This window comes from Lepus europaeus, chromosome 19 (genome assembly GCF_033115175.1).
Source record: "Lepus europaeus isolate LE1 chromosome 19, mLepTim1.pri, whole genome shotgun sequence".
Taxonomy (NCBI): Eukaryota; Metazoa; Chordata; class Mammalia; order Lagomorpha; family Leporidae; genus Lepus; species Lepus europaeus.
The window spans coordinates 5,899,217-5,919,107 of NC_084845.1; the positions used below are offsets into that span (position 1 = coordinate 5,899,217).

Genomic DNA, 19,891 nt, shown 5'->3' on the forward strand with positions numbered 1-19,891 from the left:
TCTGATCCTCAGCCTCCTCCTCTCTTGCCAATGAGTCGACTTTCAGCGGGGGCTGGCGCCGTGGCACAGTGGGAAAAGCCACCACCTGCAACACTGGCATCCCCTATGGGCACTGGTTCAAGTCCCGGCTGCTCCACTTCCAGTTCAGCTCCCTGCTCATGCACCTGGGAGAGCTCCTGGCTTCAGCCTGGCCCAGCCCCAGTCACTGCGGCCATTTGGGGAGTGAATAGCAAGGTTAACCAACCCTCAATCGGAGCCGGCCCGGCAGGGAGCCTCCGTGCCCTGGTCCCGGTCCCCGCACCCTCTGCAGCTGCCGCTGTGAGCGTCTTTGTCTCCCTTCCCCTGCTGCTCGCTCTGTCTCCCTCTCTCAGCGCACCCCTGCTCTCTGCGCTTTGTCTTCCTCTCCACCAGCCCCTGAAACCTGGCCTCGTCTCCTTCCGTGTCTGGATTTGAGTGACTGTTCATGAGTCTCCGCATTTTTCTTTTCAATTATGCACTTACGAGAGAGGGGGAGAGCACAGAGACGAGGCTCCTTCCCCACTCCCAGAGCCTGCAAGGTTGGAGCTGGGCCAGGCCAGAGCCAGGAGCCAGGAGCGCAGCCTGGGACCCCGTCCACTTCCCAGGGTCTGCAGGAGCAGGAAGAAGCCGGAGTCAAAAGTGCACTCAGGTCGGACGCCAGCGCTGCAGCCCCCAGGCCAAGCCCGTCCCTGTCAGTCTCTCTGTGTCTCTGCGTCTCCATCTCTCTCCCCCGTCACCTCTGCCTCTCTCCCCACCTCTCTGCTCTCTGCGTCTCCATCCAGCTCTCCCTCGCCGGTCTCTCTGCCTTCCAGGGCCTTCCCCGTCCCACTCCCCCGGCTGGCGCCCGGCCTGGGACACACATCCCTGAATCAGCATTTTCCTCCAATCCAGAAATGATGTCAGCACCGCAGAGAGGGGGAGGCTGCTCGCAGCCCTGCCTGCAGGCTCTGCCTTCCCACCCCCTGTGCACGCAGCCCCTGCGAGCCTGGCCCAGCTCTCTTCCAGGGCGAGCACCCGGAGGAGGGGAGAGACTGTGTTTCCGTGCGTGCTTGTCTCTGGGCGCGTGCCTGCCTCTACTTCCAGGTGCAGCCATGTGTGCAGCCGGCGATGTTTGTGCACACTCATCCATTCTTTCATCTGTTCTCCCACACCCACCGTCCATCCAGCCACTCACCCTTCCATCCGTCTGTCTACCCATCAACACGTCCATCATCCATCCATCCACCCATCCACCCACCATCTGTCCATCCGCCCACTCAGCCATCCATCCATCTGTCCATCCACCCATCATACATCCTTTTTTTATAATGAATTTTTAAGATTTATTTATTATTATTTGAAAGTCAGAGTTACACACAGAGAGAAGGAGAGGCAGAGAGAGAGAGAGGTCTTCCATCTGCTGGTTCACTTCCGAGTTGGCCACAACAGCCAGAGCTGGGCCGATCCAAAGCCAGGAGCCAGGAGTTTCTTCCGGGTCTCCCACATGGGTGCAGGAGCCCAAGGACCTGGGCCATCTTCCACTGCTTTCCCAGGCCACAGCAGAGAGCTGGATGGGAAGTGGAGCAGCCGGGACTAGAATCGGCGCCCATATGGCATGCGGACACTGCAGGTGGCGGCTTTACCCACTACGCCCCAGCGCCGGCCCCCCATCATACATCCTTCTATCAACCCACCCACCCATCATTTACTGAGTGCCTGTCGCGTGCCGGGCATTGTGGCAGGCAGCAGGGACCCGCGTGGAGCCTGTGTGCCTGCAGTCCTCAGGCCTCCTCCTGCCGGGCCCCCCTGCAGGTGGCTCCTTCTCCAGGAGCGTGCCCCTCCCTGCCCATGATCACCTGGCTCCTGCCCACTCCTCGGCCGGGGCTTTCTCAAACGCACAGCACCCTGGGCTCTCCTCCAGGGCACCAATCCCCAGTGGGAGGAGCCAAGGATGCAGGGCTAGCTTCTCACCCGTCTCCTAGGCTAGACCGTGCGGTATCCTGAAGCTGGGATGTTTGACTCTTTAGTTCCCAGTTGAATCCTGGGCGCCTAGAAAAATGCCCAGTGTGCAGTAGGTGCTCAGGAAGTGGTCACCAAAGGAAGGGGAGGGCCCCGTCTCCTGCTCCCCGCCCAGTGCCCTTTGCACTCCGAGCGCGGCAAACAGCTCCAGCCTCCCAGATGCAAGCAACACAGTGGCTAAAAGTGGGGGCAGACCCAGGCCACCTGCCATCACAGCTCTGACCCTGCCTAGCTGTGTGCCCTTGGGCAAGGCACGTCCTCTCTCTGGGTCCCCAATGTGGTGACACGGCGCTGCAGTGTAGCAGGTAAAGCCACCGCCTGCAGTGCCGGCATCCTATATGGGCACTGGTTCAAGTCCCAGCTCCTCCACTTCCCATCCAGCTCTCTGCTGTGGCCTGGGAAAGCAGTGGAAGATGGTCCGAGTCCTTGGGCCCCTGCACCCACATGGGAGACCCAGAAGAAACTCCTGGCTCCTGGCTTTGGATGGGAGTGAACCAGTGGGTGGAAGACCTCTCTCTCTCTCCCTCCCTCTCTCTCTCTCTCTCTCTCTCTCTCTCTCTGCCTCTCTCCCTCTGCCTCTCTGTAATTTTGCTGCTCAAATAAATAAGTAAATAAATCTTTTTTTAAAAAATCAAATGAGCAAACACATGTAATTACTAGCTGGGACAACACCAACCATTTTTTCCCCATAAGCACCGCCTATGAATTTTATTGAATTCTCAGAAGTGGGCTAGAACCTGATTTTTAAAATGTGCTCATGTGCAGGGGAGGAAGCTGAGGCCAAAGCCAAGCCGCTCGTGTGGAGGGCAGAATGAGATTTGAACCCCAGTGCCCTGCGCACCGCCACCCTCAAGCCACACAGCCAGGGGCACACAGCACCGCCTCTCAGACTCCCAGCGTCTCTGTGGAAGCGGAAGTGGTCAGGGGCCTGAGAAGCCGGTGTGTCCCCATCTCCACGCGTCACCCTGCGTGTCTCACTTGGGCAGCTGCAGACCCTGGCAGGCCCTGGCCGGGCGCGACTCTGGCTGTGAGCGCACGCGCCATCTGTGGGTCCTCCTGGGGAAAGCTGGGAGCCCCAAGTCCCACCGGGAGGCATTTCTGGGGGCTCCGGGGTGTGAGGATGTCTGTGAAACATGAGCTTGGCAGCAGTGGGAGGGCTTCGAGGCGTGTGGGGGCCAGCGTTGTGGCAAAGCGGGTTGGGCCATCGCCAGTGACACTGACATCCCATATGGGCACCGGTTCAAGTCCTGGCGGCTCCACTTCCCATCCAGCTCTCTGCTAACGCACCTGGGAAGGCAGCAGAAGATGGTCCAAGTGCTTGGGTCCCTGCACCCACAGGGGAGACTGGGAGGAGGCTCCTGACTCCTGGTTCCCACCTGACCCAGCCCTGGCTGTTGGGACCATTTGGGGAGTGAGCCAGTGAATGGTAGCGCTCTCTCTCTCTCTCTCTCTCTCACTCTCTCGCTCTCTCGCTCTGTAACTCTGCCTTGCCTTTCAAATAAATAAATATTTAAAGAATTTACGTTTGCAGAAGCAATTTTTAGCTTAGAGACGGTATTGGTCTGGATGTTGCTGACTGGGGGGCAGTGCTGGGGGAGACTGGGGGGTTCCGAGCCACCTCTGTGGTCTGCGGCCGTGGCTGTGTGGAGCTGGGCCTCACTCAAGGGAGCGTCGATGGTCTCCTCCGGGAAATCGGAATAACGGAACTGCATTGTCCCAGAGCCAGCCTGAAGCCTGAATGAGGAAACACGGAGCACGCAGCAGGGCCCTCGCCGCTGAGTGCTATTAATACACCAGGATCCGCCACTTGCTGCTCCCCAGGGCACCTGCTTGGTGCCAACGCTTTATTTATATCGGACTGGTTTTTTGTCCCGTAGGAAGCAGGTTCATTGCCGCTGTCTTTGCTGATGGGGAAGCTGGGGTCCCGAGCAAGAGTGGTAGAGGCGGGAGTCAGACCCAGGTCCTGCTCGTGCCTCCGTGACTCTGAGCCTGGCCTCTGCTACCTGCCACTCCAACCCTCAGAGCGGCTCAGGTTGGGGGGCAGCTGGGGTCCCTGCCCCACCCGGGGTCCCCGCCCCACCTGGGATAAGACGGCAGAGAGCCGGGCCCTCTAGATCCTGGAGGGAGGGAAGGAGGGGGACAAGAGGTCACGACCCCAGGTGTCCAGCTCCCGCCAGGTCCAGGGAAGCCTCCGTCCCGCCCTCCCCGGGCGGAGGGGGGGAGGGGCGCAGAGGGCGGAGCCCTGGACCTGCGACAGGGGCGGGGGAGGAGCCGGGCGGCACCGCGGCGGGCGCGCGGGGCTGCGGCGGCGGCGGCGGCGGCGGCGGCGGCGGCGGCGGCGGCGGCGGCTCCGGGTGAGTCCGCTCCTCCCCTCCCCCTGCCACAGCCCCCGCCCCAGTCCGACCCCGGGGGGCGGCCCCGGAGCGCGGGCGCGGGGACCGCGGCAGAGGAGCGCGGCTCCGGGGCCCGGCAGTGCGAGCGCTGCGGCGCTCTCGGGGGAGGGGCACGTGGCCCTGGAAGGTGGGGGGGTCCCGAGACACCTGGGCGTACCCCACCCCTCGCCCACCCGTCCCTAGGGCGTGGGGCACGTTTATCCAACCCATGGCCCCTAAAGACTCAGAACTGCGCCCTTCCGAAGTCCTGGACACCGTTCCCCTCCCCTGCAGCGTCTTGGGACCCCGGCATCTTAACCCCCCCCACACACACTTAAAAAAAAAAAGCATCCTCGCTGCAGCCCGGAGAGGCATTAAAGACTTCAACTCCCAGCAGCCCCTGCGGAGCCGGGTCTATGAGCCGTAGTAGCAGTGAGAGCGCGAAGCCTGCCGGGAATTGTAGTCCCTAAGCCATAACGGGAGCTGGGGGGCCCGGAGGCGGGAGGGGGCGGCCGGACCCCCCGGGGGTCGCCCCGGGTCGGGCAGCTGGCAGCGCAGGGCAAGATGTGAGGCTTGAGCTGAGCTTTTCTCCCGACGTCGGCCCTCCGATCAGACATCCCCTGTCGCCGGCACCCGGCGCGTGGGGACGGGTCTGCAGCCCCTTGCCGCCCCGCAAGCCCGATGGGCTGCCGCCAGCCGCCGCCTCGGCTGCCTCCCAGGACCCGGCAGCGATAAGCGCAGGTGAGTCGGAGCATGCCCGTCTCGGTCCCGGCCTGCAGCACCACCACGACACCTGTCCACCTCTGAGCCCTGATCTGTCTGCCCCCCCACCCCCGTCTCCCCACCAGCCCAGCCCGGATGCCAGCCCCAAGCCGTGTGTCATGAATTCCCCTCTCCCCACGTCCACCTCTCTCTCCCGGCCCCTGTCCATCCTTCCCTACTGGACAGCCCGGCTGCCCCGTCTGTGGACCCAGCCACCCGTGCTCTGTCCATTCCTGCACCTGCTCGCTGTTGCGGCCCACACCCCCGCCGGCCCCCGCCACCGCCCCTCTGCCCGCCCTGTCCCCCACCAGCCGCTCACGGGCACTTCCTTGCTGCTGTCCACCCCAAGCCACAATCCTCGACTCACCCCCTGTTCGTCTCTGCCTCCCTCCTGGGCTCCGGCATGGCCTGTTTATGTCTCCTTCACTCTGGTCCCCACCTCTGCCCCCCACCCCCCATCCAGCTCCCAGGACACACAGCTGCCCGGTCCCGGTCTCCCCTCCCGCGAGCACCCCTGTGTCCTGGTTCTCTCGCCATCTACCCCGATCTGGCCTCCCTCTCACTTCTCCAACCCTAAGCCCTGCTGTTCCTGCTGCCTTTCCCTGCCCCGGCCCCACTGCCCACAGCCCCCTCACCCCGCTCCTCTGTGGCAGGTGGCCCAGCTGTCTCTGTTGGGAGAGGGGTTCTCGCAGCCCAAGCGTGTCCTGGGTGGTGGTGTGGATGCACACCAGTGCCTGGCACGGAGCTGGTGCTGGGTGGACGTTTGTAGAGTGACTGAATGAGCGAATGGGGGATGGACAGCTGTCGCCTCGTCTGTCTCTCCCTAAGTGCTGCCCCTTCGTCTGCACAGCCCTGACCTTTGTGTCCTTGTCTGCTTGTCCTACTTGCCCTTCCTCCATCTCCGTGTCCACTCGCACCCATCCAAGCCCTGCGCCTGGCCCTTGCCTGCCCACCTCAAATGCCCCTCTTGGGGGCTCCCTGCTCCTAACTGCCTTTTCCCCATCCCCCTCCCCCTCTGACACCTGGCCCCTTGCCTTCTGCCTCGGATTTCCGTCCCTGTGGCCCGTCCTCCTCCACTCTCTCTCTGCCCACCTCATCTCTGCACGCCTGCCCACCCCTCTGCCCCGCCCCATTCCCCGCCGTGCCCTTGTCCTGGCCCTCCCACGCTCAGGACAGAGGGCCGCCATGTCCGGAGACTACGAGGACGACCTGTGCCGCCGGGCGCTCATCCTGGTCTCGGACCTCTGCGCCCGGGTCCGAGACGCTGACACCAACGACAGGTGCCAGGAGTTCGAGGAACTGCGGATCCGAGGCTATCCCCGGGGCCCGGATGCAGGTCAGCACCCCCCCCCCCGGCTGTCTCGGCTGCCCCCCTGCCCCTACAATGGCCGTGATCTGTGGAGATTCAGAGTGGCCAGTCCCTCTTAGTCTCACCTCCGCCCAGCCTGCCGCTGGCCTCCACGAAACCTCTGATTTCGGGAGAAGCAGCTGTGTGGTCCCCTTGACCCCTGACCTTTCGAGTGTTTTTTTTTTCCCTGTGGGCCTCCCCACAATGCCACCAACACCCCTCTAGATATCGGTGTGCATCTCACATCGTGGTCAAAGCTTAGGCTGTTGAGTCAGATTGTCTGAATGGTTGGGGTTGAAACCCCCCGACCCCCACTTTCCAACTGGATGGCTTTTTAAGATGTATTTGTTTATTTGAAAGTCAGAGCTAGAGAGACAGAGAGAAAGAGAGAAAGAGAAAGAGAGAGAGAGAGAGAGAGAGAGGGAGAGAGGTCTTCCATCCGCTGGTTCACTCCCCAGATGGCCAGGGCTGAGCCAGGCTGAAGCCAGGAGCCAGGAGCTTCCTCTGGGTCTCCCACGCAGGTGCAGGGGCCCAAGCACCTGGGCCATCTTCTACTGCTTTTCCCAGGCCACAGCAGGGAGCTGGGTGGGAAGTGGAGCAGCCGGGCCTCGAACCAGTGCCCGTATGGGATGCTGCTGTCACGGGCAGCGGTTTTACCCGCTACGCCACAGTGCCAGTCCCAAACTGGATGACTCTGGATATGAGACTCCTCCATACCTCTGTCCATTCATCTGGCAAACGGGGGTAACGAACGTGCCTGTCTTCCCGGGCTGCGGCGTAGTCAAAGCCGCCGACCGCGGCACCGGCCTGCCCCATGAGTTCCTGTTCCAGTCCTGGCTGCTCCGCTTCCCACCCAGCTCCCTGCCGAGGTGCCTGGGGAAGCAGCGGAGGGCGGCCTGGGTTCCTGGGCCCCTGAACGCACGTGGGAGACCCCGGGAAGCTGCTCCCTGCTTCAGTCTGGCCATTGCGGCCTCCCATTCCTCCTGGGAGCTGATCGGGAGCAAAGCGAACGTGCCCACACGGCGACACGACACCCCCCCCCCCCCGAGCCCAGGCAGCTCAGTGGTTTGCACACATGGCAAAGGGAAACTTCTGAGGCCTGCAAGGCTCCACGCTTGGACTCGGACAGGGTCTGGCTCAGGCCGGAGCGGAGGAAGGCGTCTGGCTAACTTTCCTCCCAAGCCACCCTCTCTTCAATGCTTCCCGTGTTCCGGAGGCTACTCACATCCTCCGCCGGCCTCCAGATCCCTCGGCAGGCCTGGGCCACTTGGGCAGGAGCTCCCTGCGTCAGGGAGGTAGGAGACGCAAGACGCGTCTGCCAGCGCCCACTGCCTGTCCTGCAGGGTCACCTGCTCCCTTGCAGGGCCTTGGTTTCATCATTTGCGACATGGGGTAAGTGGCCCCTAGGTCGCAGATTCCCGTGGGGATTAGGGCCACGCTCTGCTGTGGCTTCTCCGGGCAGCACCTTCCCACCGCGTCCCCGGAACTCAGCTGTCCGGACTACCTGCTTCTCTGCCCGAACCCACCGTCTAGAGAGAGAAGGGACTGTCCCCGTCTTTGCAAAACAAAGACTCCCGTGACGGTCACTTGGAAAACCCCACTCCTGGGTTAACACATCCTGGGCACTCAGAGGGGCCGGCTGCGTGCAGCGGCAGCGTTAGGACGCGTCACTGTCCAAGAAGGCTCGTCTGTGCCGCCGTCCACTGGGCGGTGGAGGTGCGAGGGCCGCGGGCAGGCTCTGCGACTTCGGGCAGGCGGTTTCGTGCCTGTCGACCTCGGTCTCTTTCTGCGGAAAAGGGCGTTGGTCACGATGCCAGCCTCGCGAGGTGCCTGTCGGGCTCTGGGACGTGGGATGCTGAGCCACCCCCCGGCTGATGCCTGCCGTCCCGTCCCATGTGCCTCTGGCCTCCTGCATCCCCTCCAACCGCCGTAAGGGGCAGGGCTGGGTTTTTCTACTCGGCAAATGGGGAGCACACGGCTCAGGGGGGTCAGGATGTGTTCCCAGGGCCGCCCAGCGACTGCCTAAGGGTGCCGTGCCTCTGGGAGCACTCTGTGGGGGAGGGGCCTGGCCCTACGTCGGCTGCTGGGTCCTCTGTGGCCTAGCGATGGGCAGAGTGACACCTGGAGACAGACGGCGCACTCCAGTCCTGGATCTGTCATTTCCTATCCGTGAAAACTCGTATGACTCCCTGGGCCGGAGCTGCCCGGTCTGCGGCACGGCCACAGGGGAACCCCTGCCCCACGGGGTCGTGGCGCTGAAGGGATGCGCGGGGCAAAGGCCGAGGGCTGGCGCTCGGGGGACAGCACCCGCGGGAGGCGCCCTCCGACCCCACACCTGTCTTTCGTGCAGACATCTCCGTGAGCCTGCTGTCCGTCATCGTGACCTTCTGTGGCATCGTGCTCCTGGGCGTCTCCCTCTTTGTGTCCTGGAAGCTGTGCTGGGTGCCCTGGAGGGACAAGGGCGGCTCAGCGGTGGGCGGCGGCCCCCTGCGCAAAGACCTAGGCCCTGGGGTGGGGCTGGCGGGCCTGGTGGGGGGCGGCGGGCACCACCTGGGGGCCGGCCTGGGTGGCCACCCTCTGCTGGGTGGTCCGCACCACCATGCCCACACCACCCACCACCCGCCCTTTGCCGAGCTGCTGGAGCCAGGCGGCCGAGGGGGCTCGGAGCCCCCAGAACCCCCCTACCTGGACATGGACTCATACCCAGAGGCAGCCGCAACTGTGGTGGCCGCTGGGGTCAAACCAAGCCAGACGTCCCCCGAGCTGCCCTCCGAGGGCGGGGCAGGCTCCGGGCCGCTCCTGCTGCCCCCCAGCGGCGGGAGCCTGCCCAGTGCCCAGTCGCATCAGCAGGTCACAAGCCTGGCACCCAGCACCAGGTGAGCAGGGCGCCTGGGCTGGGGTCCACTGTGGGCCTCTGGTTCTCCCCTGTGCCTGTTTCCCATCTGTGGCTCCTCTGGTGGTGGGGAGAGGGGGCTGAGATGTGTGCCTGTGGGTCTCCGGGGTGACGGGGCCGGGAGGAGGGGCTGAGGGCCTGAGCCCGGACGGAAGAGGAGGCTGGGGGCAGGAAAGTGGACGGAGTGGGGAGCGGACCCAAGGGAGGCCAGGACCCCAGTGGGGCCTGGAGTCCATTTCTTCGTCGTCCCTTGTTTCGCTCTTGTTTATTGAGCTCCTACTACGAGGGGCTTCGAAAAGTTCGTGGAAACGCAGAATTTAAAAATAAGTTTATTTTGGTGCAACACAGTTCTGAATCCATGCCTAATTGTTGTTTTTTTAATAATATGCATTTTCCACGAACTATCTGAAGCCCCCCCCCCCAGGCCTGCTCCCATGGCCAAGGTCGGCGGCCTCGGGGCAGCCAGGCAGTCAAACAGCTCAGGGGGCTGGGTGGAGGAGGGGGGCTTCCTGGAGGGGGAGGTGCCTCACTGAGAGCCAGGGGAGATGAGCTGGCCTTCCAGGTGCTAGGGAGCGCAGTGCACGGTCCCCGCTGCCTGGGGGTGGATCCCAGCTCCCGGACACGTGGCTGAGGGGCTGGGGTGGAGGAGAGACAGGGCCAGTGCTGGGTGAGAAGTGGCCACGAGGGGTGGGGTGGACTGGAGGGAGAGACAGGTGCCCAGGCAGGAGGGCGCAAGGCCGCAGCTGGGTCTGGGGCAGTGCGGGGTGGGGAGCAGGACAGAGGGTGGAGGCGGAAGGGAGCTCAAGGGGCCTGGCCGCGGGGGGCCCTGGCGCACTTACTCTGGGTGCACAGACTGAGGGCAGAGGACGCTCCTGGAAGGGGGCGCGGGGGCTGGGGCCAGTGTGGAAGTGGGGGTGGGGAGGCCGAGAGGAAGAGGGCACAGGGGCCTTGTCCAGGGGCAGCCCTGAGCAGAGGGAGGGATCTGTAGGGGTGGGGTACGAGGGAGAGGCGGGGCTTCTGGGCGCCCATGGAGCCACTCACCCCGCCCTGGTCTCCCCAAGGTACCCAGCTCTGCCCCGGCCCCTCACCCAGCAGACTCTCACCACCCAGGCGGACCCGAGCAGTGAGGAGCGGCCGCCCGCCCTACCCTTACCCCTGCCGGGCGGCGAGGAAAAAGCCAAGCTCATCGGGCAGATCAAGCCGGAGCTGTACCAGGGGACCGGCCCCGGGGGCCGGCGGGGCGGCGGGGGCGCCGGGGACGCGGGGGCGCCCTGCGGCCGCATCAGCTTCGCCCTGCGGTACCTCTACGGCTCCGACCAGCTGGTGGTCCGGATCCTGCAGGCCCTGGACCTCCCCGCCAAGGACTCCAATGGCTTCTCCGACCCCTATGTCAAGATCTACCTGCTGCCTGACCGCAAGAAGAAGTTCCAGACCAAGGTCCGGGCGCTGGGCTGGACTCCCGGGGAGAGGGAGGAGGGCTGGGGCTGGACTCCCAGGTAGAGGGAGGAGGGGCTGGGCTGGACCCCTGAGTCTGAGGGAGGAAGGCTGGGCCTAGACCCCTGGGTCTGAGGGAGGAGGCGCTGGGCTGGACTCCGGGGAGAGGGAGGAGGGGCTGGGCTGGACCCCTGAGTCTGAGGGAGGAGGGCTGGGCCTAGACCCCTGGGTCTGAGGGAGGAGGGCTGAGCCTGGACCCCTGAGGGAGGAGGGGTTGGGCTCCTGGGACTGAGGGAGGAGGCGCTGGGCTGGACTCCCAGGTCTGAGGGAGGAGGGCTGGGGCTGGACCTCTGGGTCTGAGGGAGGAGGCGCTGGGCTGGACCCCTGGGTCTGAGGGAGGAGGGCTGGGCTGGACTGCCGGGTCTGAGGGAGGAGGGGCTGGGCTGGACCCCTGGGTCTGAGGGAGGAGGGGCTGGGCTGGACCCCGGGTCTATAAGAGGAGGCTGGGCTGGACCCCTGGGTCTGAGGGAGGAGGCACTGGGCTGGACTCCCGTGTCTGAGGGAGGAGGGCTGGGGCTGGACCCCTGGGTCTATAAGAGGAGGGCTGGGCTGGACCCTGGGTCTATAAGAGGAGGGCTGGGCTGGACCCCGGGTCTATAAGAGGAGGCGCTGGGCTGGACCCCTATGTCTGAGGGAGGAGGCTGGGACATGGTCTTTGTCTCTCGCTCTCTCCCGCCCCGCCAGGTGCACAGGAAGACCCTGAACCCCGTCTTCAACGAGACGTTTCAGTTCTCGGTGCCCCTGGCGGAGCTGGCCCAGCGCAAACTGCACTTCAGCGTCTACGACTTCGACCGCTTCTCGCGGCACGACCTCATCGGGCAGGTGGTGCTGGACAACCTCCTGGAGCTGGCTGAGCAGCCCCCCGACCGCCCGCTCTGGAGGGACATCGTGGAGGGCGGCTCGGTCAGTGGCCCTGCGGCCCGCGCCCCTCCCCGGGCTCCCTCGCTTCTCCGCCCCACCCAGGCATCGCACTGAGCCTGGCTGTCTGTGAGGTGGGGGCCGCCCGGGCCAGGGCTCCCGACTCTGCACGCGCTGGCATCTGAGGACACCTGCCCTCCCGCCCCTCAGCTCCCCCACGCGCCAACCTCGCACCTTGCAGGGCCTACACTTCCCGGAGCCCTGCGTGGCTCTCCTCTCTCTCTCTCTCTCTCTCTCTCTCTCTCTCTCTCTCTCTCTCTCTCTCTCTCGGCCAGGGGCAGTGAGTCTCAAGCTGCACTTTTCTCTAGGTCTGCCTGTCCACTCGCTCTGCTGCTGCCCCCGGCTCTGTCCCCAGTGCTCTATTCTCTGACCCCCAGGACTTGGTCTCCCCTCTCTCTGGGTCCCTGTCCCCTCCCTCTCTGGGTCCCTGTCCCCCCTCAGGGTCTCTGTCCCCCCTCTCTCTCTGGATCTCTGCCCCCCCCCCGAGTCTCTGTCCCCTCTCTCTGCGTCTCTGTTCCCTCTCTCTCTCTGGGTCTCCGTCCCCCTCTCTCTGGGTCTCCGTCCCCTCTCTCTGGGTGTCTGTACCCTCTCTGGGTCTCTGCCCCCCCCCCTGGGTCTCTGTCCCCCCTCTGGGTCTCTGTCCCCTCTCTCTGGGTCTCTGTCCCCCCTCTCTCTGGGTCTCTGTCCCCCCTCTCTCTGGGTCTCTGTCCCCTCTCTCTGGGTCTCTGTCCCCCCCCTCTGGGGCTCTGTCCCCCTTCTCTCTGGGGCTCTGTCCCCCCTCTCTTTGGGTCTCTGTCCCCTCTTTCTGGGTCTCTGTCCCCTCTCTCTGGGTCCCTGTACCCCCTCTGGGTCTCTGTCCCACTCTCTCTCTCAGTCTCTGTCCCCCCTCTGGGTCTCTGTCCTCTCTCTCTAGGTCTCTGTCCTCTCTCTCTGGGTCTCTGCCCCGCCCCGTCTCTGTCCTCTCTCTCCGGGTCTCTGTCCCCTCTCTCTCTGGGTCTCTGTCCTCTCTCTCTGGGTCTCTGTCCCCCCTCTCTCTGGGGCTCTGTCCTCTCTCTCTGGGTCTCTGTCCCCTCTCTGGGTCTCTGTCCCCCCCTCTCTGGGTCTCTGTCCCCTCTCTGGGTCTCTGTCCCCCCTCTCTCTGGGGCTCTGTCCTCTCTCTCTGAGTCTCTGTCCCCTCTCTGGGTCTCTGTCCCCCCCTCTCTGGGTCTCTGTCCTCTCTCTGGGTCTCTGCCCCCCCCCGTCTCTGTCCTCTCTTTCCGGGTCTCTGTCCCCTCTCTCCGGGTCTCTGTCCCCTCTCTCTCTGGGTCTCTGTCCTCTCTCTCTGGGTCTCTGTCCTCTCTCTGGGTCTCTGTCCCCCCTCTCTTTGGGTCTCTGTCCCCCCTCTCTCTGGGTCTCTGTCCTCTCTCTCTGGGTCTCTGTCCTCTCTCTGGGTCTCTGCCCCCCCCGTCTCTGTCCTCTCTTTCCGGGTCTCTGTCCCCTCTCTCCGGGTCTCTGTCCCCTCTCTCTCTGGGTCTCTGTCCCCTCTCTGGGTCTCTGTCCTCTCTCTGGGTCTCTGTCCCCCCTCTCTCTGGGTCTCTGTCCTCTCTCTCTGGGTCTCTGTCCTCTCTCTGGGTCTCTGTCCCCCCTCTCTTTGGGTCTCTGTCCCCCCCTCTCTCTGGGTCTCTGTCCTCTCTCTCTGGGTCTCTGTCCCCCCTCTGGGTCTCTGTCCTCTCTCTGGGTCTCTGTCCCCCCTCTCTCTGGGTCTCTGTCCCCCCTCTCTCTCTGGGTCTCTGTCCCCTCTCTCTCTGGGTCTCTGTCCACCTCTCTGGGTCTCTGTCCCCTCTCTGGGTCTCTGTCCCCTCTCTCTTTGGGTCTCTGTCCTCTCTCTGGGGCTCTGTCCCCTCTCTCTGGGTCTCTGTCCCCCCTCTCTCTCTGGGTCTCTGTCCCCTCTCTCTCTGGGTCTCTGTCCACCTCTCTGGGTCTCTGTCCCCTCTCTGGGTCTCTGTCCCCCCTGGGTCTCTGTCCTCTCTCTCTCTGGGTCTCTGTCCTCTCTCTCTGGGTCTCTGTCCCCCCTCTGGGTCTCTGTCCTCTCTCTGGGGCTCTGTCCCCTCTCTCTGGGTCTCTGTCCCCTCTCTCTGGGGCTCTGTCCCCTCTCTCTGGGTCTCTGTCCCCCCCCCCGGGTCTCTGTCCCCTCTCTCTGGGTCTCTGCCCCTCTCTCTCTGGGTCTCTGTCCTCTCTCTGGGTCTCTGTCCCCCTCTCTCTGGGTCTCTGTCCCCCCTCTCTCTGGGTCTCTGTCCTCTCTCTGGGTCTCTGTCCTCTCTCTGGGGCTCTGTCCCCTCTCTCTGGGTCTCTGTCCTCTCTCTGGGGCTCTGTCCCCTCTCTCTGGGTCTCTGTCCTCTCTCTGGGTCTCTGTCCCCTCTCTCTGGGTCTCTGTCCCCTCTCTCTCTCGGTCTCTGTCCCCTCTCTCTCTGGGTCTCTGTCCCCCCCAGGTCTCTGCCCCCTCTCTCTGGGTCTCTGCCCCTCTCTCTCTGGGTCTCTGTCCTCTCTCTGGGTCTCTGTCCCCTCTCTCTCTGGGTCTCTGTCCCCTCTCTCTCTGGGTCTCTGTCCCCCCCAGGTCTCTGCCCCCTCTCTCTGGGTCTCTGCCCCTCTCTCTCTGGGTCTCTGTCCTCTCTCTGGGTCTCTGTCCCCTCTCTCTGGGTCTCTGCCCCCCCTCTGGGTCTCTGTCCCCTCTCTGGGTGTCTGTCCCCTCTCTCTGGGTCTCTGTCCCCTCTCTCTGGGTCTCTGTCCCCCCTCTCTCTCTGGGTCTCTGTCCCCTCTCTCTCTGGGTCTCTGTCCCCTCTCTCTGAGTCTCTGTCCTCTCTCTGGGTCTCTGTCCTCTCTCTGGGTGTCTGTCCCCTCTCTGGGGCTCCGTCACTTTCTCTCTGGAACTCGCTGTAGCTCTAGATGTCATCCTTAGCCCTCCACCACCAGCCCTCCCCCCACCTCTGGCCCGCGCCTCTTCCCATGCGCTCTGTAGAACAAACGGGCTTTGACGGCCGGGCAGCTGCGGCGGGAATCACCAGGCTGGCGCAGAGTCAGGCTGTTAGGTGGATCAGAGTGGGGAGAGCCGGCTGGGGAGACTGAGGCAGGCGGCGCTGAACCTCTGTCCCCGGCTGCAGGAGAAGGCGGACCTCGGGGAGCTCAACTTCTCGCTCTGCTACCTCCCCACGGCCGGGCGCCTCACCGTGACCATCATCAAAGCCTCTAACCTCAAAGCGATGGACCTCACCGGCTTCTCAGGTGGGTCCCCCACGAGGTGGGGGCGGGGCGGGGGTCCCGGGCGGCCTGCCCCCCGCGGCGGAGGGGGAGTCGCTGTTGAGGCCTCTCCGTTCGGCCCCCAGACCCCTATGTGAAGGCCTCTCTGATCAGCGAGGGGCGGCGTCTGAAGAAGCGGAAAACCTCCATCAAGAAGAACACGCTGAACCCCACGTACAACGAGGCGCTGGTGTTCGACGTGGCGCCCGAGAGCGTGGAGAGCGTGGGGCTCAGCATCGCCGTGGTGGACTACGACTGGTGAGGGCGCCGGCGGGGCGGGGCCACGGGGCGGGGCGGGGCCGGCGGTGGGCGGGGCCGGCGTAGTCAGGGCTCACGGGGCGGGGCGCCCAGAGCCCAGGGCGGGGCCGGCGGCTGGGCGAGGCTGGTGACTGGGCGGGGGCCGGGGCGGGACTGGAGGCTGGGCGGGGCCGGGGCGGGGCGGGGCCGGGGCACCCAGTGCCCACGGGGGCGGGGCGGGGCCGGCTGCTGGGCGGGGCACACAGGGCCCATGGGGCGGGGCGCACAGGGCCCACGGGGCGGGGCCAGCGTAGTCAGGGCACATGGGGCGGGGCGCACAGAGCCCAGGGCGGGGCCGGTGACTGGGCGGGGCTGGGGCGGGACTGGAGGCTGCGTGGGGCCGGGGCGGGGCCGGGGCACCCAGTGCCCACAGGGGCGGGGCCGGGCCGGCGGTGGACAGTGGCCCACAGGGCCCAGGGGGCAGGGCCGGCTGCTGGGCGGGGCACACAGGGCCCATGGGGCGGGGCGCACAGGGCCCACGGGGCGGGGCCAGCGTAGTCAGGGCACATGGGGCGGGGCGCCCAGAGCCCAGGGCGGGGCCGGCGGCTGGGCAAGGCTGGTGACTGGACGGGGCCGGGGCGGGACTGGAGGCTGGGCGGGGCCGGGGCGGGGCGGGGCCGGAGCACTCAGTGCCACGAGGACGGGGCAGGGCCGGCGGTGGACAGTGGCCCACAGGGCCCACGGGACGGGGCCGGCTGCTGGTCGGGGCACACAGGGCACACGGTGTGGGGGGCTGGGGGTGCCGGGGCACTCAATGCCCACGGGGACGGGGCGGGGACGGCGGTGGGCGGGGCCGGCAACAGGGCGGGGCACACAGGGCGCACGTGGCGGGGCCGGTGGCTGGGCCCGCCCCTCATTCCCTTGTCCCCCCCGCCAGTATCGGGCACAACGAGGTGATCGGCGTGTGCCGCGTGGGCCCCGACGCCGCCGACCCGCACGGCCGCGAGCACTGGGCCGAGATGCTGGCCAATCCACGCAAGCCCGTGGAGCACTGGCACCAGCTGGTGGAGGTGAGTGGCGCCGGGGCCGGGGTCCACGCCCCGGGAGTGCACAAAGACCAGACCGGGGTCTCAGGCGTCTGATCACCTTCAAACGAATACAACTTAAAATCTGTAAGATCACAGCTTGGTCACGCGCGCCTCTCCGTGGACGGCAAGAAAGGCACAGGGGTCCCGGCCGGGAAAGCGCGACTGATGGGGTCGCTCCCAGTAAGACCAAAAAGCCAGAGAGCGGCTGAATTCCGAGTGACGGCTTGGTGGGGCACCAGCCGGTGTGTGGCTGTGGATTGTTTGGGGCAGCGATTTGTATTTTTTAAAATTATTTATTTATTTGAAAGGCAGAGGAAGAGAGAGAGAGAGAGACAGAGAGACACAGAGAGGTCTTCCATCCGCTGGTCACTCCCCAGATGGCCACAACGGCCAGAGCTGGGCTGATCCAAAGCCAGGAAGCCGCGGCCAGGCTGCAGGTGGCCCCAGAGTCTCTCCACCCCCACAGCTGTCCAGCGCCCCGGGACAAAGCCACAGCCCCTCTGGGGCCCCGCAGGGTCCGCCCCTCACCCCTCACATGCGCAGGGACTTTGCCTTCTATGCCTCAGTTTCCCCATTCTGTGGAATGGGGTCGTAACCCCACTGCCCCTCAGCCCAGAGCTGGTGATGAGTGCTGTAGAGGATGGCGCAGGCAGAGGCTGCTCGGGTCCTGGTCCCTGTCCCGCCCCCCGCCCTCCCAGTGCTCGGGGTCCTGGTGCCTGTCCCGTGCCCCACCCCCCAAGTACTCGGGGTTCTGGCCTCTGTTCTGCCTCCCGCCCCTCCTCCTTGGTCTTGCTCAGGGTCCTGTCCCCCCCCTCAGTGCTCGGGGTCCTGGCCCCTGTCCTGCCCCCGCCCCCGTCTTCCTGACCCTTCTGGGTCTCCCCTTTCAGGAGAAGACTTTGAGCAGCTTCACAAAGGGCAGCAAAGGACTATCAGAGAAAGAAAACTCAGAGTGAGGGGTAAGGAGCTGGCGGGGGCGGGGGGCAGGCTGGACCCCTGAGTCTGAGGGAGGAGGCCGGGGCTGGACCGCTGGGTCTGAGGGTGGAGGGGGTCAGGGCCTGGGTCTGAGGGAGGAGGCTGGGGCTGGACCCCTGGGTCTGAGGGTGGAGACCGGGGCTGGACCCCTGGGTCTGAGGGTGGAGGCCGGGGCTGGACCCCTGGGTCTGAGGGAGGAGGCCGGGGCTGGACCGCTGGGTCTGAGGGTGGAGGGGGTCAGGGCCTGGGTCTGAGGGAGGAGGCTGGGGCTGGACCCCTGGGTCTGAGGGTGGAGGCCGGGGCTGGACCCCTGGGTCTGAGGGTGGAGGCCGGGGCTGGACCCCTGGGTCTGAGGGAGGAGGCCGGGGCTGGACCCCTGGGTCTGAGGGAGGAGGGGCTGGACCCCGTGGTTTGAGGGAGGAGGGCTGGGGCTGGACCCTGCGTCTGAGGGAGGAGGGGCTGTGGCTGGACCCCTGGGTCTGAGGGAGGAGGGCTGGGGCTGGACCCCCGGGTCTGAGGGAGGAGGGGCTGTGGCTGGACTCCTGGGTCTGAGGGAGGAGGGCTGGGGCTGGACCCCCAGGTCTGAGGGAGGAGGGGCTGTGGCTGGACCCCTGGGTCTGAGGGTGGAGGCTGGGGCTGGACCCCTGGGTCTGAGGGTGGAGGGGGTCGGGGCCTGGGTCTGAGGGTGGAGGCTGGGGCTGCACTCCTGGGTCTGAGGGTGGAGGGGGTCGGGGCCTGGGTCAGAGGGAGGAGGCTGGGGCTGGACCCCTGGGTCTGAGGGTGGAGGCCAGGGCTGGACCCCTGGGTCTGAGGGAGGAGGCCGGGGCTGGACCCCTGGGTCTGAGGGTGGAGGGGGTTGGGGCCTGGGTCTGAGGGAGGAGGTTGGGGCTGCACCCCTGGCTGAGGGAGGAGCGGCCCAGTGGGGTCATAGCATATTATTTGCCATCGACAACCCCTCATCCCTTGCCCCGTCCTGCAGGTCTGGTCTTGGCCCGGGATCGGACCAGGACCCCATCCACTCCTGCCCGGACCATGAATTCATCTCCTCAAAGCCATAACGTCCGAGCTGCTGGTGCGGGGCAGCCCTGGGCCTGCCCTTCCTGGCCCTGGAGGCCCGAGGGTGGGAGCCCGGCTGGCCCAGCCCCCTGTCTGGGTGGGGGACATTCAGCCTCCACTGTGTCTGTCTTCTCTTCCCTGGGGCTCCCCTCGAGGCAAGGGGGGGCCTGCATGTCTGGGGGACCCCTGCCCCCAAAGCCCCCCTGTGTCTGTCTGTCTGCTGTCTGTCGAAGACGGGGTGTCCCGGCCTTCGTCCTCCCTGTGAGTGTGACGAACAACTCCAGACACGCACACACACACCGTGTCCACTCACCCCTTCTGTGGGCCACCTTCGTGTCCGGCCGGTCCCCCACTGCTGCTCTCAACGCCGAATAAACACACTCGTGGGTCTGCGTGTGCCGGGGCCCCTGTCCTCCCTGGGCCGGGGCGGCCGGATCGGAGCGCGTTAGCTCTGCGTTCCGACCGATGCCCGCACCGTCCTTGATCTGACCGCCGGCTTCTGGGAGTGGTTACGGGTCAGGGCCGTCCTAATCGGAGGACACAGCAAACCCAAGGCCACACACGGAACCGGGAGACCTCGGCACAGGGAGAGGGGCACCCAGAGGGACTGCAGGCGGGGCTGCATCCAGGTGCTCAGTGACGTCCCCTCGGGCGCTCTGCTGGACAGCGGTCATTCTCGGGCCTTGGCAGGGTGCACGAGCCGGCCACCGAAGGCAGAACGCCCACAGAAGGAGCTCAGAGGAGCAGCCATGTCCTGTGCTGACGTAACAGGTCTTTTGTTACACAGCCAACCCGGAGTTGATTCCCCCCTTCCGGTCTGGGCACAGCGCGTCTGGTGGCACCCACTGGTGGACCTTTGTGTTCTCGCACTGTGGCAGTGTGGACAGGCCCCTCCCCTTCTGTGCTCCTTTTTTTTTTTTCCCCCTCTCTTGCCAGTCTTTGGTGAGCCAGGCTGCAAAGCACTCTGGGACAGTGAGCATCTGGCGTTCCTAGGCTCCGGCGTGGGGTGCGGGCTTTGCCAGAGTGGAAGCGCCAGGAAGGTCATGGGGAGAGGAAATTCACAAGACGGTGCAACTGCGGGTTAGCAGGCCCCCTGCGTGGCCGCGGGCAGACCCTCCCTCCCTCCCCCAGCAGACCGGTCCGCAGAGGATTCGGATTGGTTCTGCAGGGGCTTTGGACGCCACCTTGGGCAAGCCCGCCCCTGGGCCCGCCCCTACCGTGCTGACTCCTCCCCTTCCCCCCCGCCCCCGCCGGCCCGTGTTCCCCTGGGACGGGCCCAGCTGCCCCCCAGGACCTTCTGCAGTGGAGAATTCAGGCCCTTGATGGCCAGTTCTGACAGGTCCGGGTGGCGGTGGGTGAGGCAGCCTCTCCAGGCGGAGGCCCAATACCTCTCGCCCTGGCCAGCAGTTCATCACGCCTGCCTTCCATTACACACCGTGCGCAGAGTCCGCCACGGACAGTG

At 65.6% G+C, this 19,891-nt stretch overlaps 1 protein-coding gene across 3 annotated transcripts; it reads left to right on the plus strand.

Moving 5' to 3' along the window:
• Positions 1–5,071: 5,071 nt before the first annotated feature.
• On the plus strand, positions 5,072–18,817 carry SYT3 (synaptotagmin 3). Of its 3 annotated transcripts, none has more exons than XM_062176383.1 (10): positions 5,072–5,129; positions 6,077–6,486; positions 8,849–9,374; positions 10,453–10,828; positions 11,570–11,788; positions 14,941–15,061; positions 15,163–15,334; positions 16,251–16,383; positions 17,289–17,357; positions 18,353–18,817. In XM_062176383.1, exons 2-9 carry the CDS (start codon positions 6,336–6,338, stop codon positions 17,352–17,354), a joined length of 1,764 nt encoding a protein of 587 aa, XP_062032367.1. In that variant the 5' UTR covers positions 5,072–5,129; positions 6,077–6,335; the 3' UTR covers positions 17,355–17,357; positions 18,353–18,817. The 3 variants fall into 3 exon arrangements, with proteins under 3 accessions (XP_062032367.1, XP_062032368.1, XP_062032366.1); XM_062176384.1 differs by having other exon boundaries at positions 5,096–5,129; positions 6,322–6,486; XM_062176382.1 differs by lacking the exon at positions 5,072–5,129 and having other exon boundaries at positions 5,433–6,486.
• The last annotated feature ends 1,074 nt before the right edge of the window (positions 18,818–19,891 follow it).

What these genes read in the sequence shown, in the direction of transcription:
- SYT3 (XM_062176382.1), top strand. Translation starts at nt 5,937, where the DNA reads ATGGGGGATGGACAGCTGTCGCCTCGTCTGTCTCTCCCTAAGTGCTGC. An exon ending in GGACCTCACCGGCTTCTCAG is followed by an intron (nt 15,062 to 15,162) that starts GTGGGTCCCCCA and finishes TTCGGCCCCCAG; the next exon opens with ACCCCTATGTGAAGGCCTCT. An exon ending in ACTGGCACCAGCTGGTGGAG is followed by an intron (nt 16,384 to 17,288) that starts GTGAGTGGCGCC and finishes CTCCCCTTTCAG; the next exon opens with GAGAAGACTTTGAGCAGCTT.